The sequence below is a fragment of the Cetorhinus maximus genome, chromosome X (genome assembly GCF_964194155.1).
Source record: "Cetorhinus maximus chromosome X, sCetMax3.hap1.1, whole genome shotgun sequence".
NCBI classification, from domain to species: domain Eukaryota; kingdom Metazoa; phylum Chordata; class Chondrichthyes; order Lamniformes; family Cetorhinidae; genus Cetorhinus; species Cetorhinus maximus.
The window spans coordinates 5,483,004-5,505,967 of NC_135917.1; the positions used below are offsets into that span (position 1 = coordinate 5,483,004).

At 43.6% G+C, this 22,964-nt stretch overlaps 1 protein-coding gene across 13 annotated transcripts in view; it reads right to left on the reverse strand.

Moving 5' to 3' along the window:
• kmt2d (lysine (K)-specific methyltransferase 2D) overlaps nucleotides 1–22,964 on the reverse strand; it is a 235,081-nt gene that overhangs the window by 85,292 nt on the left and 126,825 nt on the right. For all 13 annotated transcript variants that reach the window (XM_078534392.1, XM_078534393.1, XM_078534388.1 and 10 more), the window contains 7 exons: nucleotides 22,121–22,223; nucleotides 18,248–18,498; nucleotides 17,962–18,035; nucleotides 14,811–14,861; nucleotides 12,098–14,035; nucleotides 11,020–11,199; nucleotides 8,878–9,035 (listed from right to left, as the gene is read on the reverse strand). In XM_078534392.1, coding sequence (XP_078390518.1) covers nucleotides 8,878–9,035; nucleotides 11,020–11,199; nucleotides 12,098–14,035; nucleotides 14,811–14,861; nucleotides 17,962–18,035; nucleotides 18,248–18,498; nucleotides 22,121–22,223 — 2,755 coding nt within the window. The remainder of the gene's footprint in view (nucleotides 1–8,877; nucleotides 9,036–11,019; nucleotides 11,200–12,097; nucleotides 14,036–14,810; nucleotides 14,862–17,961; nucleotides 18,036–18,247; nucleotides 18,499–22,120; nucleotides 22,224–22,964) is intronic.

Below are 22,964 nucleotides of genomic sequence, written 5' to 3' on the forward strand. Positions count from 1 at the left end.
TTCCACAGCCCCTTTCATATCAAAAACAAGTTGTCACTGCTTGGTGGCTGCACAGCATATGCCACAAATCCATTGGGTTGAATCACCCACAAAAATGGTTTGAGATGCATGCTACACAGGAACCTTAACCCTAACACATGCTGCAATTAAACCATTTCATAATGGGTCCTACAAAAAAGAGTTCAGGCTTGGGAAATCTAAACGCCAAAATAGCTTTCGTTATGCTCTGGTTGATCTTCTGTGGAGCTACTCACAGTGAATCAGAGGTTATGCTATTAGTTGCGGGAAAAGAAAAAAAATCATTGGCAGAAGGGGTTTGGAAAGATGTGCTTCAACAGCGAAATAAGTGTTTTCCTTGCATGCAGCAAGTGGTGAGGAACAATATCCCTTAAAGACTTCAGTTAAGTTACAACTAATAAATAAATCAATGTATACAGGGGAAGGGGGTAGATTAGTAGGCAACTTAGTACCATGTGGCTGCATAGCTTCTTTGTCCAGTGCAGTGGTGGTGGTGGCAGGGGAGGGGGGAGAAAGAGGAGGTGCAAGGACAGAAATGGCTCTGTTTAATTGCTAACTAGATTTAGATAGAATGCAGGGGGAAACCAAAGACCTGAAGACACCAAAAGCCAGCTCTGCAGATGAGAAGTAAAAATCAAACCAGGGCAGTATTCCTATGAGAAAGTGAGGAGAATGACTGGAAAAGTAGAAGCTTGCACAGTAAATACATGGTTGGTTTATTAACCCTCAATTGCATGACCAAACAACCCCATGGATATACATCGTCTATTCTGTTAAATGCTCTTAAACCCAATGCTTTTAGTCTAATAAATATCTATTCCCAAATCTCCAGCCATCTTTTTTGGTCAGGCGGGTGTCTGATGTAGAATCATAGGACAGTAACAGCACAGGTGGTCATTCAGCCTGTCAAAGCCATGCTAATTCAGAGCAATTTAGCTAATTCCACTCCCCCACTCTTTCCCCATGGCCCTACAATTTTTTTCTCTTCAGGCGCTTATGCGTAAAAAATCTATCACAAACCAAGCTAATGCTAAAAATCCTACACAAGCAATTTCTATTTGCTTAATATTTGTGCACTCTATCCCTGGAGGGGCACACTCCATTTAACTCAAGTGCAGAAAGAGTAGGCCCATGTTGTCAACAGCCAAGACCTGGGGACCACCCCCCGCCGCCCCACAAGTGTGCATGCACATACTGCTAGAATTTAAGCAGCTTAACCATGCGGTCTTTCAGCATTGAGTACTGGTAAGCTTCTTGCTGCAAAAGGGTTGTGGAATGAAGGGGGAAGGGTATGCGTGAGAGAGGAAGGAAAGGGAGAGAGGAATCCCTAGATTACTGACTGCCTCCTGGTGTGTCATGTTTTCTCTGCTTCAAGAATAATAAGGGATTTAAGTTAAACACATAGGCAAGGAAATATTAAAACAGAGGCCCTTCGTTTATGGATTTCACAGAATAATATATTTTGGATCTTTGATCCTCAAAGCCTCATTAAAACTCTAAGAATGCTATTTAATAATAGGATTTGACCCTTAGCAGTAACTAAAACTGTCACTCTAACATTCTCCAACATGGCATAAACACTTGGCCAGGAGGCCATTCAGCCCATTGATTCCATGCCAACTTGCAACGGAGCAATCCAGTTGGTCCCACTCCCCCACGCGATCCCCATAGCCCTGCAAGTTTACTTCCTTCAAGTGTCTATCCAATTTCCTTTTGAAATCACTGATCGTTTCCACATCCACCACCCTGATGAGCAGCTAGTTCCAGGTCATTAACACTCACTGCGTAAAAAAGTTCTTCCTTACATTCCCCCTGCATCTCTTGACTAAAATCTTAAATGTGTGTTGCCTAGTGCTTGTACAATCAGCTAAAGGGAAGTGTTTTTCTTTGCCTGCCTTATCTAAACCTGTCATAATCTTGTACAACTTTATCAAATCTCCACTCTATCTCCTTTGCTCCAAGGAGAACAACCTCAGCCTTTCCAACCTAACTTTCTAACTAAACCTCCCCCCCGCCCCATCTCTGGAACCATTCTGGTCAATCTCCTCTGCACCCTCTCAAGTGCCTTCACATCTTTCCTAAAATGTGGTGACCAGAACTGGAAACAATTGAGTACAAAAGCAGGGAAGTTATGCTGACCCTAAGATCCCATATGCTTCGCCAACCACTCCCAATAAGTCCTGTCACCTTCAAAGATTGATGCACATGCACCTTCCAGGTCCCTCTGTTCCTCTACACTCTTTAGAATTGTGCCATTGAGCTGGATTTTATGCCCCTCTGCCTGTTTTCAACAGTGGGGTGGAGGGTGGGGGGGAGAGAGAGAGAGAGAGAGAGAGAGAGAGAGAGAGAGAGAGAGAGAGAGAGAGAGAGAGAGAGAGAGAGAGAGAGAGAGGGGGGGGTTGTGTGTGCCATAAAATACAAGGGCTGGCAAACCCACCACCGACCTGCCCACCCCTGAGCTGACCCCCACAATATAGTTTGTGGGCGGACTACCAATCCATTTTTTAAATAAAATGAATGGTCAATTGAGTCAACTATTAAGCCACCCACACCATCATACAGTTGGCATGGGGAGGTAGTTATTTTTAAACACAAGTTGTGAAATGGCAAGAAGGAAAGGGGCAGAACATCCTTCGGGCACTCCTCTCCCCAAAGATGTTACCCACCCCCCCCTACTTTGTTCCTTTCTGCCTGGCCACCAAACCACCCCCACCACCCCGCTCCCCCAGGCTACCCAATCCCTCCCTGCCCTAAAAGAAAGGGACTTAGCTGGTTCCAGAATCCATTGAAGTTTTGCACAGGCCCGTTTGCACTCCCAGCAGCGCCCATCACTGAGCTCTGCCAGAGATTTTTTTAAATTATTCATTCATGGGATGTGGGCATCGCTGGCTAGACCAGCATTTAATGCTCACCCCTAATTGCCCTCAAGATGTTGTTGGTGAGCTGCCTTCTTGAACCAGTTTGGCTGGCAGCTCTCAAGGGCAAGACTTCCTCCCGCTGAGGGAGGGAAGTCCCGCTTGTTTAGCCTGCTGGCGACACGTTATGGCTGTGGGAAGGCTTTTTGTCTTAGATGTATCAGCTATTGGCCGACTCTTTGGGAGGATGGGGTGGGGCGGGGGTTGGATGAAGCAACTATACCCCCCTCCAATCCCTGTGAAATCCAGCCCATTAAGTCTACACTGCCTCTCCTCATCCCTTCTGCCAAAATGCATCACCTCACACTTCTCTATTAAATTCTATCTGCCACTTGTCTGCCCATGCTGCTAGCCTATCTGTCCTGTTGCAGGCAATTTGCGTCATCCTCACTTTTTGCCACTCCTCCAAGTTTGGTGTCATTGGCAAATTTTGAAATTTTACACTGTATTCCAAGATCCAAGTCATTTATATATAGCAAAAAAATGAATGGTCCTACCACTGACACTTGGGAACACCACTGTCCACTACCCTCCAGTCCAAAAAACAACCATCTACCACAACTCGGTCCTGAAGCCAATTTTTCATCCAACTGCAAACTGGCCCTATTCCATAAGCATCAATTTTGTTAAGCAGCCTTTTATATCATACGTTGTTAAACATTTCCTTAAAATTCATGTTGGCAACATCCACAGCATTCCCTTCTTTAACCTCTTTTGTTACTTGATCGAAAAATTGTATTAGTCAAGCACATTCTGCTTTTTACAGATCCATGTTGGCTCTCCTTAATTAACTCAAACCTTTCCAAGTGCATGTTGATTTTTTTTCCCTGATTAAGGATTCTAAAACCTTATGCACCACTGATGTTAGACTAACTGGTCTGTAATTGCTAGGACTGTCCTTACACCCTTTGAATAAGTTACCACTCTCCAATCCTCTGGCACCTCCCTCATATCTAGGAAAGCTTGAAAAATTAAGGCAAGTCCTTCTGCCATGTCCACCCCAATTCCTTTAACAACCTGGGATGCAGACCATCCGGACCAGGTGACTTATCAATCCTAAGCATAACCAGCCTTTCCAGTACCTCCTCCCTTTCAATTTGCACACTATCCATTGCCTCCACCATCTCCACTTCGACTGATGTTTGGTCAGATTCTGCTTCCTTAGTAAACAATGATACAAAGAACTCATCAAGTATTCTAGCCTCACCCTGCACCTCTCAGCAGATCTCATCTTCTTTGTCCCTAATAGGACCCACTCCACCTCTTACTACCCGTTTACTATTTACATGCTGGTAGAAACTTTTTGGGTACCTGTAATAATCTGATATGTAATACACCTTTAAGACAAGCATTGTAATGTAAGATCACATGATCTTAATACCCAATAGCAGAGTAGTGCAGGCTACTTCTGAGAGAGAGAGTTTTGAGTTAGACATTGAAGAGTGGAAGACAGAGTTTTGAGCTGTGAGCACACAAGTGTAACTGCTGAATTTAGTTTATAAATAAACAACATGTGTTTATTCTAACAATGATCTCCTAATGCTTTCTGTCTCTGCACCGACTTGGTCACCCCGAAATAAGTGTGCAACCTGGATCCTTTAGCCCCAACAAACCAAGGGCATTGGATTCAACAAACTGGAACGAGAGTAAAGGCACGAAAAGCCACGGAAAAAACGAGGTAACAGTGAGGAAGGACGAAGGAAATCAGAAGAACCGAAATCGGGCCGTACCTCGCATGGTAGTTGTAAGTAAAAGAAAATTTCCTTCTTGACCAAAGTCATCCCCTCAGAGCATGCCGCAATTTGGATGAATGGAGCCTTTTGACCCAACCTCGGACAACTGGTCTCACTACGTTGAACGCCTCGCGTTCTTCTTCCAGGCGAATGACATTGCGGGGGAGAAGAAGAGACGCGTGATCCTTCGGTCCACATCGGGGAGTAAGACATACAGACTAATCTGAAATCTGTTGGCACCCAGTGCCCCAGACTCATAGTTTTGATGACTTAGTGAACCTCGCAGAGAATCATTCCTAGCCCAAGCCGTCGGTGACGATGCAACGGTTTAAATTTAATTCAAGAATTAGAGCTGCGGGGGAGACAGTTGCTTGTTATGTGGCAAGTCTGAAGCAATTAACTGAACATTGCGAGTTCGATACATCTATCAAAGATATGTTAGAGGTCGACTGGTGTGCGGTATAAACAAAAATTTGATTCAGAAGAGATTACTGGCTGAAACAAATTTAGGTTTTTAGAAGGCATTGGAAATCGCTCTGGCCAAGGAAGGTGCAGTGCGAGACTCAGACGCCATACAAGGAGTGCAAAATGGCGCCGTCCTCCATGTTGGGCGGGAAACCTCAACCAAAAAGAACGCAGAAGTGCAGAACTTTACTCAGAAGTGGGAAGCAGCCACCTCTAGCAGACAAATTAAAAGGGATAACTTAGCAGCAAAAACATGGCATAATAGTAACAGAGATGGAAGCAGACAACCTTGTAATGAACCAGTTTAAAAAGATCGAATGTTTCCTCTGCGGGGCACTTCATGAGACATTGTAAAGATAGAATCAGGCAGGTTTGCGGACAAAAGCAAAAACCCAATGAGATAAACAGCGTTGAAAAGCCTTAAGTAATAGATCCTGACATCTATTCGTGATATGATTTAAAGGTAGGAAGAACAGAGCCTATGTAACCATGAGAATGAATGAGAAGCCTATAAGAATAGAGGTGGATACTGGTGCAGTCACTACTGTGTTTGGTGAGCATATTTTTAAATACCTGAATCATAGGGAGTGCAAACTGAATTTAGAAAAAACTGATGACAATTTAAAAACTTACATGGGAGAAGACATACAAGTCAAGGGCATATGTAAAGTCACAGTACATTACGGATGTCAAACAGTGAGATTACCCTTGATGGTAGTAGCAGGCAGAGGACCGACCAAGCATACTAGGACGAAACTGGCAGAGGGAAATCAACCTTGATTTGTCGCAAAGACTCCAAAAGAAAAAAATGAAAACCTGCCGAAAGACCTTCACACACTTCCAGTTTCCCTTCTGTCCAAGTATGTACCTCTGGAAAAGTATAAAGAGAAACAGGAAGAGTTCTGCACTTCTCTAAGTAAAATGAAGGATTATCTGGCAGAGAAGTCACGACAATGCTTAATTTTCCAGGAGGCAGCACACCAATGCAAAAAAGAGATGGAAGAGCAGAAAAGTCAGCTATGTGGAACCTAAGAGGCTTTGGAGGCAAAAGTTGCGGAATTTTCTAAGAAGCAGACAGATGATGAAATTCTGGAAAACTCAACTACTGAGTTCACTCAGGTCGAGCTTACAGCTGAGATTAGTCTGGCCAATAAGGAAGTCGAAAAAAAGGCTGAGAATAAAGTCAGTGTCAGAAAGAAGAACGCCCATAGAAAGAAGGCACAGAAACAGAAATAATACGTTTATTTGCAGCGTATAAATATACTTTTAATTCATAGACCCAGAAGCCAAATTGCAAATGCAGAGGCATTCAGTCGTTTACCTTTGCAGGTAAAAAATGAGGATGTTCCAATTCCTCAGGAATTCGTTTTGTTATTGAACTTCCCGGACTCATCACCGATATGTGCAAGACATATTAAAGATTGGACAAACCGAGGCCCAGTCTTATCCAAAGTGAGAAATCAAATTCTTCATGGTTGGTCACAAAAACAAGAATCTAAGGAAATGAAACCGTATTTCCTGAGAAGATATGAGATTACCAGCCAAGAAGGTATTTTATTGTGGGGAGCTCGAGTGATTGTTCCTCCAAAAGGACAAAAGCCATTGTTATCTGAACTTCAGTGTACATCCCGGAATTTCCAAAATGAAGGCAATAGCACGTAGTTATATGTGGTGGCTGGGAATGGATGGAGAAATAGAAAACTTAGTGAGAAGCTGTATGCAGTGCCAGCAAGTACAAAAATTACCTGCAACAGCCCTGTCACACCCCTGGGAGTGGCCAGGAAGACCATGGGAACGAGTACACATCGACTATGTGGGCCTTTTATGGGAACAATGTTTCTACTTATCATAGACGCTCATTCAAAATGGATGGACATATATGAAGTGAGGTCACCCACATTTTCAGCGACGATAGGCAAACTAAGACAAAGTTTCGCAATTAGTGGACTACCTGAAGTGCTAGTATCAGATAATGGAACAGTGTTCACAAGTACTGAATTTAGCCGATTTACAAGCCTCAACGTTATCGTTCATGTGAAAACCTCTCCATACTACCCTTCTTCAAATGGACTCGCTGAGAGAGCAGTTCAGATGTTCAAACCTGGTATGAAGAAATTGTCTGGAGATTCAATAGCGAATAAATTAGCACGATTTCTTTTCCATTATAGAACCACCCCTCATTCAATGACAGATGTTACACCTGTGGAATTGTTGATGAAGCACTGTCTCCGATCGAGACTGAGCCAAATTATGCCAAACCTGGGCGGGGGGAGTAGAAAGTTGGCAGCAAAGTCAAAAAATGGGACATGATTGTCACAGTGGGGACAGAACATTTAATGTAGGAGAGAAAGTATTTGTGAAAAATTTTAGAGAAGGATCAGCATGGTTGTTCGGTGAGCTGAGTGCAGTAGCCGGACCTCTTTCCTATCATGTGAAAGTCAAAGATCGGGTAATTAGGAGGTATGCGGATCACATAAGAGGAGGAGAATCCAAATACCCAGAAACGATTCCACAAGTGTTCGAGACTGTTGAAAGAACTCAACCGAGTACAAATGTGTTTGAAGGGCCGACTGTACCTGAAAGGGTCGAAGAAACAGATTTACAGGTACCTACTGAAGAACCAGATGCTCAGGCGACTCTAGTAAAGGAGGTTCCAAATCAAACTTCAGAAGCTGTGGAGCTGAGACGTTCTACACACATAAGGAAATCCCCAGAGAGACTGATTTTGTAAATAATTGATCTGCGTAAATAACATGATATATTGAAAAATTTTTAAATGTATTTTTTAGTAAAGGGGGAGGGATGTAGCAATCTATGTAATACACCTTTAAGACAAATGTTGTAATATAAGATATGATCTTAATGTCCAATTGCAGAGTAGCACAGGCTAGCTCTGAGAGAGAGTCTTGAGTTAGACACTGAAGAGTGAAGACAGAGAGTTTTGAGCTGTGAGTACACAAGTGTAGCTGCTGAGTTTAGTTTGTAAATAAACAGCACGCATTTATTCTAACAACCATCTCCTGATGTTCTCTGTCTCCGTACCGACTCGGTCACCCCAAAATAAGCGTGCAACCCGGATCCTTTAGCCCCAACAAACCAAAAGGCACTGGGTCCAACAGTACCCTTTTATGTTCACTGTCATTCTATTCGCATACTCTCTCTTTTCCAGTCTTTCATCTTCACCTCCCCTCTCAATCTGCTGCATTTTTCACTTGAAGGATTCACCTGACATGCATTTTACACCCTCCTTTTTTTTTTTCATCATCATCCTTCTCCCCCATCATCCAACGAGCCCTGTTTTTGGCTCCCTTACCTCTCATCCTCATTGGAATGTACCTAACCTGTACCTGAAGCACCTCTTCCTTAAAGGTCATCCATTGCTCTGTTACAGATTTTCTCGTCAGTCTCTGGTTCCATTTTATCCTGGCTAAATCCCTTCTCACCATATGAAAATGAGCCCTCTTCCAAGTTAGATGTTCTCCATTAGATAGTTCCTTGCTCTTCTCCATTACCAATCTAAATGTCATGATACGATTACTCTTGCCCAAACGTTCCTCTGCAGACAGTTGGCCCACTTGTCCCACCTCCAGATCCAGCAATGCCTCTTTTCTAGTTGAGTCAAGAACATACTGATCAAGAAAGTTAACATTCAGCCAGCTACACACACTTCAACAGGTTATACTGTTGAATCAACCAGTACGTATGGCCATTTTGCTGCAAATAGGTGTTAGTTAAATCGCACATACCGAGGAGTGTTTACATCACCAGTGGGGGGATTGCCTGGCTGTGGAGTCCGACACAGATTCTCATCCGGAGGAAACAATCGCTGTTTATCTATTACCACTGGATTTATTAATCTCCCATTTCCAGAGCCAGGGATTAGCCCTCTCAGGCCAGACCGGTCCTGCAATAAAGAAAATCAAGATTTACAAAAAATAATCTTACCTTGTGTGCCGAAATGTTGCAAATTAACCCAGTTTAAATTGCAAAAACTACTGCATTTAAAAAAACCTGCTATTTACAACTAACGAGAAATATTAGATTAGGACCCGGCTAACATTTTCCCTCAATTAGCACTACCAAATACAGGTCTTCTGTTCAGCAATCCTAGGCTGCAAATTGAAGGGGTACAGCGTTGAGATTGGGGATCAACCATGATCATGTTGACTGGCAGAGCAGGTTCGAAGGGCCGAATGACCTGCTCCTATTTTCTATGTTTCTAATTGACAGTTTGTCTCATCGCTATTTATGGGACCACAAGGTGCAAGGTAATGGTTGCCATGATTGTCCCAAAAAACTTCACACGCAATGAGCTCATTGACGCTCAGCTTGGGTTCTGCCAGGAACACTTAGCTCCTGACCTCATTACAGCCTTGGTTCAAACATGGATAAAAGAGCCAAACTCCAGAGGTGAGGAGAGAGTAACCACCCTTGACATCAAGGCAGTAGTTGACCGAGTGTGGCATCAAGGGGCACTAGCAAAACTGGAGTCAATGGAAATCAGGGGGAAGTCTAGCTGGTTGGAGTCATATCTAGCACAAAGGAAGATGGCTGTGGCTGTTGGAGGTCAATCATCTCAGTTCTAGGACATCACTGCAGTGAGTTCCTCAGGGTAGTGTCCTAGGCCCAACCATCTTCAGCTGCTTCATCAATTACCTTCCTTCCATTATAAGGGGAGAAGTGGGCATGTTCGCTGATGGTTGCACACTGTTCAGCACCATTTGCGACTCCTCAGATACTGAAGCAGTCCATGTCCAAATGCAGCAAGACCTGGACAAGATCCAGGTTTTGGCTGACAAAGGACAAGGAACATTCGTGTCACATAAGTGCCAAGCAATGACCATCTCCAATAAGAGAAAATATAACCATTGCTCCATGATGTTCAATGGCATTGCCATCGCTGAATCTCCCACTATCAACGTCCTGGGGGTTACCATTGACCAGAAACTGAACTGGACTAGCCATATAAAGACTGTAGCTACAAGAGCAGGCCAAAGGCTAGGGATCCTGTGGCAAGTAACTCACGTTCTGACTCCCCAAAGCCTGTCCACTATCTACAAGGCATAAGTCAGGAATGTGATGGAATACTCTCCACTTGCCTGGATGAGTGCAGCTCCAACAACACTGAAGAAGCTTGACACCATCCAGGACAAAGCAGCCCGCTTGATTGGCACCATATCCACAAACATTCACTCCTTCCACCACTGACGCACAGTAGCAGCAGTGTGTACCATCTACAAGATACACTGCAGGAATTCACCAAAGCTCCTTAAACAGCACCTTCCAAACCCACAACTGCTACCATCTAGAAGGATGAGGGCAGCAGACACATGGGAACACCACCACCTGCAAGTTCCCCTCCAAGCCACTCACCATCCTGACTTGGAAATATATCGCCATTCCTTCACTGTCGCTAGGACAAAATCCTGGAACTCCCTCCCTAACAGCACTGTGTTGGGTGTACTTACACCACATGGACTGTAGCAGTTCAAACAGCTCACCACTATCTTCTCAAGGGCAATAAATGCTGGCCTAGCCAGCAACGCCCACATCCCATGAACGAATTAAAAAAAGCTATAGAAAGGCTAGTGACTTACAGAACGTGGCTGCAGAAGGATCTGCAATGACAAATGGAAGACTCTACCCTCCCAAAATGAGACTGCAGAGTGAATGTTGGAGGTGGTGATAAGGAAATATGACTTTTTTAGAAACTCTTACATGTGAAAAGCTGCTACGTTAGCTATTCAAATTAGTAAAATCCACACCTGGTCAATAAATTCAGATAGGAAAAAACAAAGCCGAAAGCAGATATCAGCTGATGAAAGGGTCTACAGGAGAAAATTTAGAAAGTTGTTGAAAATGCCAGACAACCAACATCAAGTAGGTACCTGGGAGAGGGGGTATGGAGGTGGTGCTCTTGTCTGTAGCTCATGGGGCTGGCTTGAACTTTCTTGTGGCCAACTGCTTGTTGAAGTGCCACCCCCACATGCGGCTGCCTGTTCCTTCTCCTGTCGCAAGTTATTCCGCTGTATTTGCTGGCGTATCAAAAGTTGACGCAACCTCTGTCGCTAAAAGGACAATAATACATAAAGGAACTGCATTTCAACAAAATTTCTTCTGTCATATGTTTTCAGTGAACAGCTCCATTCTATGGAGATCTAAACTGTACCAATAACAGCAAATGTTTATAATTCATCGATCACAGAAGTCAAATTCTAAGCCTGCTCCGCAACACTACCTTCCAAAGTGACTGATAAGTTTGGTCAATGCTCAAAATCAGATTGCTTGGGTCATCTCAACCCACACCAGAGTGCACAAAATTATATCGAGAACTCTGCAAACAAGAATCCAATTTGAATCAGTTAACTGTGAAAAGCAACCCAACTGGGAAAAACAACACTTCCATTTATATACACATTGTGACCTCAAGGCAATTTAGAACCAATTAATTACGTAATCTTTTGAAGTCTAGTCACTTCTGTAATGCACGAAACATGGCAGTTAATTTGTGCAGAGCAAGGTCCCATTAACAGAAATGTGATAATGGCAGATAATCTGTTTTAGTGATTTTGATTGGAGGGGTAACTATTGCCCAGAACAGCAGGAAGAACTTGCCTGCTTTTCTTCAAAATAGTGTCTTGGGATCTTTTACATCCAGCAGAGAGGGGAAACAAGGCCCGGTTTAGTGTCCCAGCCAAAATACAGCACCTCAGGCAGTGCAACAATTCTCTGGTGTGTGACTTGAACCCACAACCTTCTGACTTCGAGGAGCCTAGAATGCTACCCATTTAGCCACAGCTGACACTGCTAACTGCTAATGCTTCAATTTTTCTAATCATATGCTTCCCAGTGGTCTACTGTGATTACAACAGTTAATCATAATCAAACGTGATGATCCTAACTTAAAATAACTTGGTTGGCAAGTATATGCAATCACAAGCTTAACTCAATACTACAGATTCTAACCTGTCTCTGTTTCTCCAGCTCTGTCTGACTGAGATTTCCAGCTTGTGCTCCCCTGTTAAATGGAAGCTCGTGCAAGTCTCTGCTGGGTGATGCTGGAGGATGGACCTGTGTGGAACTCTCGCTGCTTCTCTCTGATGGGGATGAATCACTCACTGAGCGGCTGCTGGTGGAAGTTTGGTATGAGCAATCTTGCTGTAAAGGTAGTGCATCCTGCTTGATCAAGGATGGCCGTAAAGGCATGTTGGTGAAAGTTTCATCTCTTGCAATAGATGCTGTATCTGGAGGTCCTGACTGATTACTGGCATTGAGTTGAGAGCAATGAGCATCACTTGTATTGAGCTGGCTGCCCATCAGGTGACTTTGTGGAAAATTATTTGCTCGTGGTATCTGAGATACTGACTGCTGAGAATGGGTTTCTTTAACCATATCACCTGGTGATGAAGTGAATGGAAATGGACTTTGTGGCTGACCACTGGCAAATGTCTTGGCACATGGGTCAAAAGAGTGAGGCCTTGGAGATTGAGGCTGCATTACATAAACTTTTGAATGTGGGTCACTGTGCTGAGAAAACATTGCTGAATGCTGAATGGTACCAGTTGGCTGCCCGTGAGGTACTGGTGAGGATTTGAAACTGGTGTCAACCATTTGGGATCTCTGTGGTTTGTGAAGCTGAGCATAAGGATCTCTTGAAGGTGGCCTAGAATAAGGGTCTGGTGACTGGAATCTAGAAGCAATGGGAGACTGAGGAAATGTCTCATTGGAATGTGGCCTGGGTGTCAATGGTGAACTGCACTGAGACTGTGGACTCATGGGTACCCTGGAGAGGGAATCAGAAGGGAGGGATTTAGGAGGTAGCGGAGAGCAGCTTTCACTAGAAGATGGTCGTGGTGTCAAGGGAGGTTGATGATACGGATCAGAAAATGGTGTCGAAGGAGATTGCCGGTACAAATCAGTCTGAGTCTGTGGTGAGACACCCTGAGATTGGGGATGTAGTTCCTGAGAACGCTGAGCAGGTACTATGGGTGTTTGGTCCACATATGATGATCTGGGAGTTAAAGGTGCTTTGAAGATATCTCTGTCCCTTCCATCAGACAGTGACCGTACATTCAAACTCGGATCCAACATTGCAGCTCTGTAAAGAGAGGCCAAGGAGTTTGCATTCAATTCTTGCCTCATAACTCCTGCATACTGTTCACTTCTGGGCTGTTGTGCTCCAACGTCTGGATCTGAGAGTCGCCTTAACTGTTCCCCAGTTGATGGTGGCAATGTTGAAGTTTCAGGTGGTTTTGCGTAACAGTCTGTCGACTGTGATGATCGAAACCCTGGACTTCCTAAAGGCTGATCAACTGTGTGGCTATCATGTGACTCACCAAGCACTCTAGATCGGAGGAAAGAGTCTGGAGTTAGAGGATGCTGATGGTGCGACATCCCTGGTGTTGCAGAATGCAGTTCTGAAGAGTTAAGTTGTGGTCGGCCTGGAACAACAGGACGAGGTACACCTGACTGGTGGTGGGAGCTGTTCCATGCTGGTGCTTGACTCGGATTACTGGAAGACTGAATGTTCGGTTCCTGAGGGTACGGTGTAAGTGGATGCCCAAAAGGATCCTGGGCTACAATTCCAGTTGCAGACTGCATGTGCAGTTTTGGGAACAAGTCACTGCTGGAGTCTGTAGATGTTGGGCTTGCTGACTGCAGTTTGACAAATTCGTTAGTCGAGGTAGTAAATGATTTGTTACCGTGTAATGAAGCATTCTGGCCTAAACCTTCAATCCTCAATTCTGCTGGGGAGCCCGAATTCCCCCCAACTAACGTCGCTGGAGTGAGACTAGTCACTGCAGTATTCTGAGTCAGGGCTTGCAGATGACGAGGTGGTTTACGATCCTGTTTTGCATCTTGTCTCTCAATTTTGGGCTGCCTGTTACCTTGCATATCAACTTGCTGTGAAAACAAAAAAAAAACAGAATGCCTTGTATTTTATATTAATATATTCTGGGTGAGGGAGAGAACAGAGAGCATTCATCAGGACAAGTCAATTTGGCAATTGAATGCAAACAAGGATATTGTGGTGGGTAACGAGAGAGATCTAAGAACACATTTAAACACAACCTCAAGGTATGTAATATCAATTCATAGTTGGAAAAATCTAGCAGCTAAACACAGCTACATGTTGTTGTTAATTGTTACAAGAACCGACACATTGTTCTCCTCAAATGGCAAAACCAGAAACAAACATCAGCAGTCTTTTGAACGCCTGATGAAAGTTTGGATCTGTAAAACATGGGACAGATTCACTTTCCAACAAACCTTTGAGTACAAAGGACTGTCGAGACACTTCAAAGTAATTCAGTATATGAGTGTATTTAAGACCGAGATAGATAGGTTCTTGATTGGTAAGGGGATCAAAGGTTACGGGGAGAAGGTGGGAGAATGGGGTTGAGAAATTTATCAGCCATGATTGAATGGCGGAGCAGACTCGATGGGCCGAATGGCCTAATTTCTGCTCCTATGTCTTATGGTACAGGTTTCAACATACACATTAATAAGAGACAACCTAAAGCTGCAAGTACATAGATATCGCCTTTAATAACACTCAAAAATCACAAGACACTTCATTTATCTTCAGTTTCCCTCTAATTAAACCAGTCAATTAATTTAGGCATGTTCCAGATAAAGGCCCAAGTTAGATTTCCAATGTCAGGTCAAACTAATTTACCTTCTGTGCCTTGTTGATGCGCTGAGCTGCCCTGTTGTCTTTGGCCTTTTGCTGAAAAGCAAGAAAGATTCTGAGTTAGACGCAAAATAATATGTTGAAGATCAAAATAATATTTATCATCTGAAGAAGTGTGTGTGGAACAGATGACCAGCAGTTGATTTCAGTCATGGGGTCCTCTTACCTGACCTGTGGAGTGAACAGGCCAATGTCAATTCATATCAAAGACTAAATAGACCTATAACTCAACTTCGAAGCCAGCCAAAGTCATGATACACCAAAATCAAAGACTGCAGGCATTATTTCATGCCTGTTTGAGCTCCCATCTGTGTTGCATAGTAACTAATCTTTTTTAAACTATATTTCTTGCAAGGGATCTGAATTTCGTATATCATCAATTAATTTGCTTTAATAGAGCAGTTTTTGTATCCATGCAGGGCCTTCTGGGCAAACCATTTCAGTGCACTGGTCAGAATGGCATCTGCTTTACGATTATTAAATTCAGTTTAAAAAAATCTAGAAATAAAAAAACTGGCATCAGTAAAGTGTCCATGAAGCTGTCCAATTGTGGTATAAAAGCAATTGGTTAATTAGTGTCCTTTACGGAAGGAAACCTGCCATCCTTATCGTATCCAGCCAATACATGACTCTAGACCCACTCCATGGCGGAATCTTGACTGCCCTCCAAAGTAACCTAGGAAGCTACTCAGCTGCAAAGACTATCAGCAGCTCAAGGCAGCTGCCTACCTCCATCTTCTCAGGGCATCTGGGAATGACCAATAAATGTCAACATTGCCAACAATGCCCTCATCCCAAGCATTAAAAAACCTGGACAGCACTTGTTATTTTCTTGACTCTTTGCAATCAGATACAGTGTTCTAAGATCCAACCACTACCACTAGTATAAACAGGTTGAGGAAAGACAAATACAAAGACTTCACAAATTGGAGCTTTTTTGCACCAGAACAATGCCGGTTCCAATGTTCTCCCGGTCAGCCTCCCGTTTTCCACCTATCCTAACTCGTGCCAATTATAGCTTAACTATCACTCATGTACTTGCTGACCTACATTGACTCCCAGTCCAGCAATGTTTTGAATTTAAAAATTCTCATGCTTGCCTTTGAATCTCTCCATGGCCTCATCCCCTCCCTATCTCTGTAGCCTCCTCCAGCCTGACAACCTGTCAAGAACACGAGATTCTGCCAATTCTGCTCTTGTACATCCCCATCTTCCTTTGCCCCGCCATTAGGCAGCTGTGCATTCAGCTGCCAAGAGCCTAAACTTTGGAATTGTATCCCTAAACCACTTCACTCAGGCTCCTCCTCTAGGATGCTCCTTAAAACCTACCTCCTCGACCAAGCTTTTTGGTTACCTGTTTTAACATCTCCTTCTTTGGCTCGGTGTCTAATTTCTCTGTCTGATTACGCTCCTGTGAAGCGGCTTGGGGCATTTAACTACGTTAAAGGAGCTATATAAATGCAAATTATTGTTAGAACCATAGAACACTACAGCACAGAAAACAGGCCATTCGGCCCTTCTAGTCTGTGCCGAAATATTATTCCGCTAGTCCCATTGACCTGCACCTAGTCCATAACCCTCCAGACCTCTCCCATCCATGTATCTATCTAATTTATTCTTAAAATTTAAGAGTGAGCCCACATTTACCACGTCAGATGGTAGCTCGTTCCACACGCTCACCACTCTGAGTGAAGAAGTTCCCCCTAATGTTCCTCCTAAATCTTTCCCCTTTCACCCTAAAGCCATGTCCTCTTGTGTTTATTTCTCCTAATCTAAGTGGAAAGAGCCTACTCGCATTTACTCTGTCTATACCCCTCACAATTTTGTAAAATTCTATCAAATCTCCCCTCATTCTTCTACGCTCCAAGGAATAAAGTCCTAACCTGGTTAATCTTTCCCTGTAACTCAACTCCTTAAGATTTATGAAGGCCAGTATGCCAAAAGCTTTCTTTACAACCTTGTCTACCTATGACGCCACTTTCAGGGAATTATGTATCTGAACTCCTAGATCCCTTTGTTCCTCTGCACTCCTCAGTGCCCTACCATTTACTGTGTATGTCCTACCTTGGTTTGACCTTCCAAAATGTAACACCTCACACTTTTCCGCGTTAAATTCCATCTGCCATTTTCTGGCCCATTTTTCCAGTTGGTCCAGATCTCTCTGCAAGCTTTGAAAGCTTTCCTCGCTGTCCACAACGCCTCCAATCTTAGTGTCATCAGCAAACTTGCTGATCCAATTCACCACATTATCATCCAAATCATTGATATAGACAACAAACAACAATGGTCCCAGTACAGATCCCTGAGGCACACCACTAGTCACAGACCTCCAGTCTGAGAAGCAATCATCCACTACCACTTTGTCTTCTCCCACACAGCCAATTTCAAATCCAGTTTACAACCTCTCCATGGATACCGAGTGTCTGAACCTTCTGAACTAACCTCCCATGTGGGACCTTGTCAAAGGCCTTACTAAAGTCCATGTAGACAACATCCACAGCCTTTCCTTCATCTACTTTCTTGGTAACCTCCTCGAAAAACTCTACAAGGTTCGTTAAACACGACCTACCACGCACAAAGCCATGCTGACTATCCTTAATCAGCCCTTGGCTGTCCAAATTATATATCCGATCTCTCAGAATGTTGTAGAATGATTTGTGCACATGGAGGGTAAACCCAATACAGGCTGGTTGGACCAACAGCCTACTTCAGTGCTGTAATTTCTATGATTTTCTATGTATAAGTCACTTGCCTTTATATCTATAAGTCAACTTTTATAGCTAATGGGTGAAAAATAATATTCCTGTATTACCCAAACTGTTAGTTAATTGGTCTAGGAATTAAATGTGTGTCACTGTGGATAGCACCTGATCAAAATGAATTTTACTACGTTATGTAAATGCCTACAAAATCCCACTCTTGTTCTGCATACCCAAATAGCTCTGGTTGAAGCTACTGAACTATTCAGTTGATAACTTTTAAATTTCCCATCACTGTCTTGTTCAATTATAGTGTAGAGTGAAATGCAGGCAGGATTTAACATGAGTTTCCCTGATTGAGATCAGCTTAAATTCCATAAGTCTTTACTATCTGGTGAGATCTCAAGACAATGTGCCAAAGGGAAATAAACACTTACCAGAAATGGTGCTTTATCAGTTGCTGGAACTTTCCTCCAAATCTTAGTGATCTGCTTACAACGACTTGCCCAGTCTGGAGAAAAATATTTTTTCAAAATCAAGGGAATGATCAAGGGAACACAGCCACTTAAGATTGCCAGCAATTAAAATTACAATTAGCAACTACAAGAATAACAACAACTTATTTACGTAATTTATAAGACACCTAAAACTATAGTATGTGGTGTCCATGCTTCTCATTCATGGACTCATCCTATAAACTGGAATCTATGCCAGATATCATACCTGGGTAATCATGTTTCAGGTTCGGGAAGTTGATATTTGCGTAGAGAACAGGTGATATGGTTGATAATTCCCCCAAAGCCTCATCTTTTTCCCACCTCAGTATACTTCGCTGGTTGTAGGAGAGCCCATCTCCTTCTCCCTCTGTCGGAGTGGTAGGGGTAGTTGGAGTGGTAGGGGTAGCTGGGGTTGCTGGAGTTGTCCATGGGCTTTGTTGCTCCCCACTGTCTGGGCTGAAAGGTATACTCCTTTCCCTGCAAATCAAACAAAAGTGTTTTGTATCTAACAATTTCAGTGTTTGGTACTTTACAAGCTGTTGTAGATAAGTCTTACACCAGGCCGAAAGCAACTATCAGTTATATAATTTCTAAGGACTTGCAATGACAGCTGCTGGAAGGCTAGGTTAGGAGAACACTCCTCACATCCAGGATTCAGTATTTGCCATTAATTTGTAAACAGTCGCTGCTGTATCGTCAGTTGGTGGAACAACTGTTAGATGGGATTATGGTACATGTTTAAATGTGGTCAAGGGGATCGTAGCAATGCAAATTCTACACTCAGCTGTGTTTCTCATCATGCCACTCATGAGGAGCTCCTGGTACTGTGATGCACCCAGCAAAGGCTAAACATCTACAATGCACTGACTGACTGGTCACTATCCATCTGGAGGAAGGGTTTGAGGTGAACAGTCTGTTTGGGCCGGTGTGGCTTCAAGATAACACATCAGCGAAGGAAAAATCAACCCAATGCTCTGTGACAGATTCTAATCCAGGACAGTATCGCTGACCAACGAGGCAACCGCTCTTCATTTTTGGAACCCGGAGGGGTAGACAGGTTATTTGGGTTATTCCCATTCAGCTCAAAACAACCTTTAAAGCCAGTGCCATAGAAGGTAGGGTGCTGTTAAGGAAACAAACAGCAGGAAATGATCAGTATGCTGGGCCAGCAAGTGGCATCTTTTAGTTGGTTAATTTCTAGCATTACTTCTGCACACACACTTGGTGGCGATGACACCTCAGTTCCTGCAAATCTGCACCTAAGTTCCTTGAACTTATAAGCAACTCTTTCGAGTACAATCACAGTTCTTGGTTTCCGGGAGTGGGACATGAACCCACAACCCTCTGATTCAAAGGCGAGGGTGCTATGAACTGAGCCACAGCTGACACCTCTTGAAACTCTTTCGAGTTATCAACAGTCACAGATTGCAACTCTTTCGAGTACAATCACAGTTCTTGGTTTTCCGGGAGTGGGACATGAACCCACAACCCTCTGATTCAAAGGTGAGGGTGCTATGAACTGAGCCACAGCTGACACCTCTTGAAACTCTTTCGAGTTATCAACAGTCACAGATTGCAACTCTTTTGAGTACAATCACAGTTCTTGGTTTCCGGGAGTGGGACATGAACCCACAACCTTCTGATTCAAAGGCGAGGGTGCTATGGACTGAGCCACAGCTGACACCTCGGTAAGCAAGTGGGGTCCTTGTTAATGGCATGTTAACTATATTGTTAAGGTACACAGGTGAAGGGCATTATTTAATTAAGTACTGAGAGCACATATAATGAAAGACTGTTCCTTGCCCTCGCCTGCCACCCGGACACGCCCTGGCGTGCCTTGTTGCCGTCTGGTGGTGGAGGTCCCCGTTGGGGGGCCCTCTATGGAGGTGTCCTCCCGTTTTCCATCGGGGACCTGGGGTGGAGGGTGTTGCATGCAGCAGTCCCCTGCAACCGCAGAATGCGTAGGTTCATGGACTCCCAGGATACCTGCCCTTTTTGTGGTCTTGTGGAGTCCGTGGACCATGTTTATATAGGGTTTTGTAGGCTGCACTCCCTTTTAAGTTATCTAAAAAACCTTTTGTTACTGTTTTGTTTGCACTTCAGTCCCATGCTCCTGATCTACGGACACCCGGTGTGGAGGGGGGCCGGAAAGGAGGAGGACCTCCTCGTGAACCTGCTCCTGGGCTTGGCCAAGTTGGCCATTAATAGGTCCAGGCAGCGGGCAATCAAGGGGGTCGTCCGACCCGACTGTCTGCCCCTCTTCCGCGGCCACGTTCGTGGCCGGATGTCCCTGGAGAGGGAGCATGCGGTGTCTGCCTGCACCGTCGAGGCCTTCCACACCCGGTGGGCACCGCGGCGACTGGGGTGCTTTATCAACCCCTTTAATCACATTTTGATTTGATGTTTGTAAGTTTCCATTAAACTTTGTCTTTGTTTTTTTTTACAGCTAACCTAACTTAAGGGCTGTGTTTATGTTACCCCTGATTTTGTTGCTTTCGTTTATTTGGTTGACTCAGAAAGAGTATAATGAGAGACAGATGGGACACAGGAATAGTAGGTAGGAAGCAGGCTTATGTAATGCTGCATGCTGTAAATAGTGCAATTATCAAGTATCACTGTATCTTTACAGTGCAGAAGGAGGCCATTCGACCTATTGACTGGCTCTCTGAAAGAGAATGCCACCCCGTCCCACTCCCCTGCTTTATTCCCATAGCCTTGCACATTCTCTCTTTTCAGGTAGCAAACCAATTCCCTTTTGAATACCTCGATCAAACCTGCCTTCACCACCATTTCAGGAAGTTTGTCCCAGGCTCCAACCACCCTCTGGGTGAAAAAAAATTTTCCTCCCATCACATTTACCCCTTCTGCCAATTATTTTGAATCTGTGCCCTCTAGTTCTTGATGCTCTCTTGAGTGGCAACAGTTTCTCACTATTTACCCTGTTCATACCCCTCAGGATTTTGAATACCTCTATCCTCTCAGCCTTCTTTTCTCCAAGGAAAACAGTCCCAACCTCTCCAATCTATCCTCACAGCTACAGTTCTTCACCCCAGGAATCATTCTTGTGAATCTCCTCTGCATACTCTCCAATGCCTTCACATCCTTCCTCAAGTGTGGCACCCAGAACTGGATGCAGTACTCCAGATGAGGCCTAACTGGTGTCTTATACAAGTTCAACATGACCTTCTTACTCTTGTACTGAATGCCCCCATTAATAAAGCCTAAGATACGATATGCTTTATTAGCTGTTCTTTCAACCTGCCCTGCCATCTTCAATAGCCTTATGTACATATACAACAAAGTCCCTCTGTTCCTGCACCTCCTTTAGAGGCTCTCCTATAAGTGCCTAGTTTCATACTTCACCAACTGGCTTGGAATTGATTTAACAGTCTTCTCTCTAGGGGCAGAGAGTGTCCACTCTACAATGGCTCAGCAAACTCAACCTGCATGATTTCTCAATGGCTTGGTTTAGAGGCTCAAAAATAGCAATACATTTTTACATTTATATGACACACCCAGAAGGCTGAAAAAACATTTTGGTGACAGTATCAAGATGGCTTTGTAAATCAGGCTGCAAGTTTATTTTTTTCATTAATTCAACAAGTTTTTAAAAATTTGTTCATGGGATGGAGGCGTCGCCGGCGATGCCAGCATTTATTGCCCATCCCTAATTGCCCTTGAGAGCTGAGTGGCTTGGTAGGCCATTTCAGAGAGCATTTAAGAGTCAACCACATTGCTGTGGGTCTGGAGGCACATGTAGGCCAGACCAGGTAAGGACAGCAAATTTCCTTTCCTAAAGGGCATTAGTGAACCAGATGGGTTTTTACAACAATCGACGATGGTTATTCATTAGACATTTTAATTCCAGGGTTTTTTAAAAATTGAATTCACATTCCACCGTTCGAGCCCAGGTCCCCAGAACATTACCCTGGGTCTCTGGACTACTAGTCCAGTGACAATACCAGTACACCACCACCTCTTTCTGCCAGCACATATTGGGACTAAGATGGGGGTTGGAAGGAGGGGGAAACTACCATTTAACAGCTTCAAATATTTCAATAACATCCAATGCACTTGTATTTGAATTCAAAAAGTTTACCTGCTTTCCAGAAATGGTGACTGACAAATATTGGGAAATGACTCTCCAGCTGCACCCGAAGTCTGTGCCAGAGGACCACCAATAGCAACTGCCATTGTCCCTCCTACAGAATCAAAGGAAACAAAAACAAACACACTTCAGTATCAAGGTGCACAAGACACACCCAGAAAATAAGTGCCAAATGTCTTAATTAGAATGCAGATTACATGACCCACTATTCACATTTTACTTTCCATAACTAACCTAACATAAACACTGAAGCAACAGCTTTTGTTAGCTAGACCAGCTATAATTATTTCCCTTCAGTTCACATTCCACATTCTCACATCCTTTGTGTGAAGCAGATTCACTTTTAACCAGTTTTGTTTGAATTCTTAAGATTGTCAACTTGTTCCTGAATTCTAGTACGAGTAGGAAGAATTGTTTCCTTTATTTACAGTCAATTCGCCTTACTTGAAACATCTCAATCAGATCATCCCTTAAGCTCTGCATCTCCAAATGATATAACCCATGTTTGTCCAGTACCATTTTTACTCAGTCCCTTCACCTTAGATAAGATCCTGGTGAATTACCACTAGATCTTTTCTAAAGCCAACACATCCATCCTAAGCTGGGTCTCCCAACAGAGAAATCAATATTCTAAGGAAGATCTGGTTACAGCTCTACGTAACTGCACCAGTACTTCCTTGCTTGTGTATTTTCAAACCCTCATGATGGAGTCCAGTCTCCCAATAGTCTTTTCAATCACATTTTTTGCATAAGCTACTTTTTGCTTACCATAGTCCCAAAAAATAACTTATGCTCATCTACCTCTTCTCTTCCCCTTTTAGACCTTACTTCCATG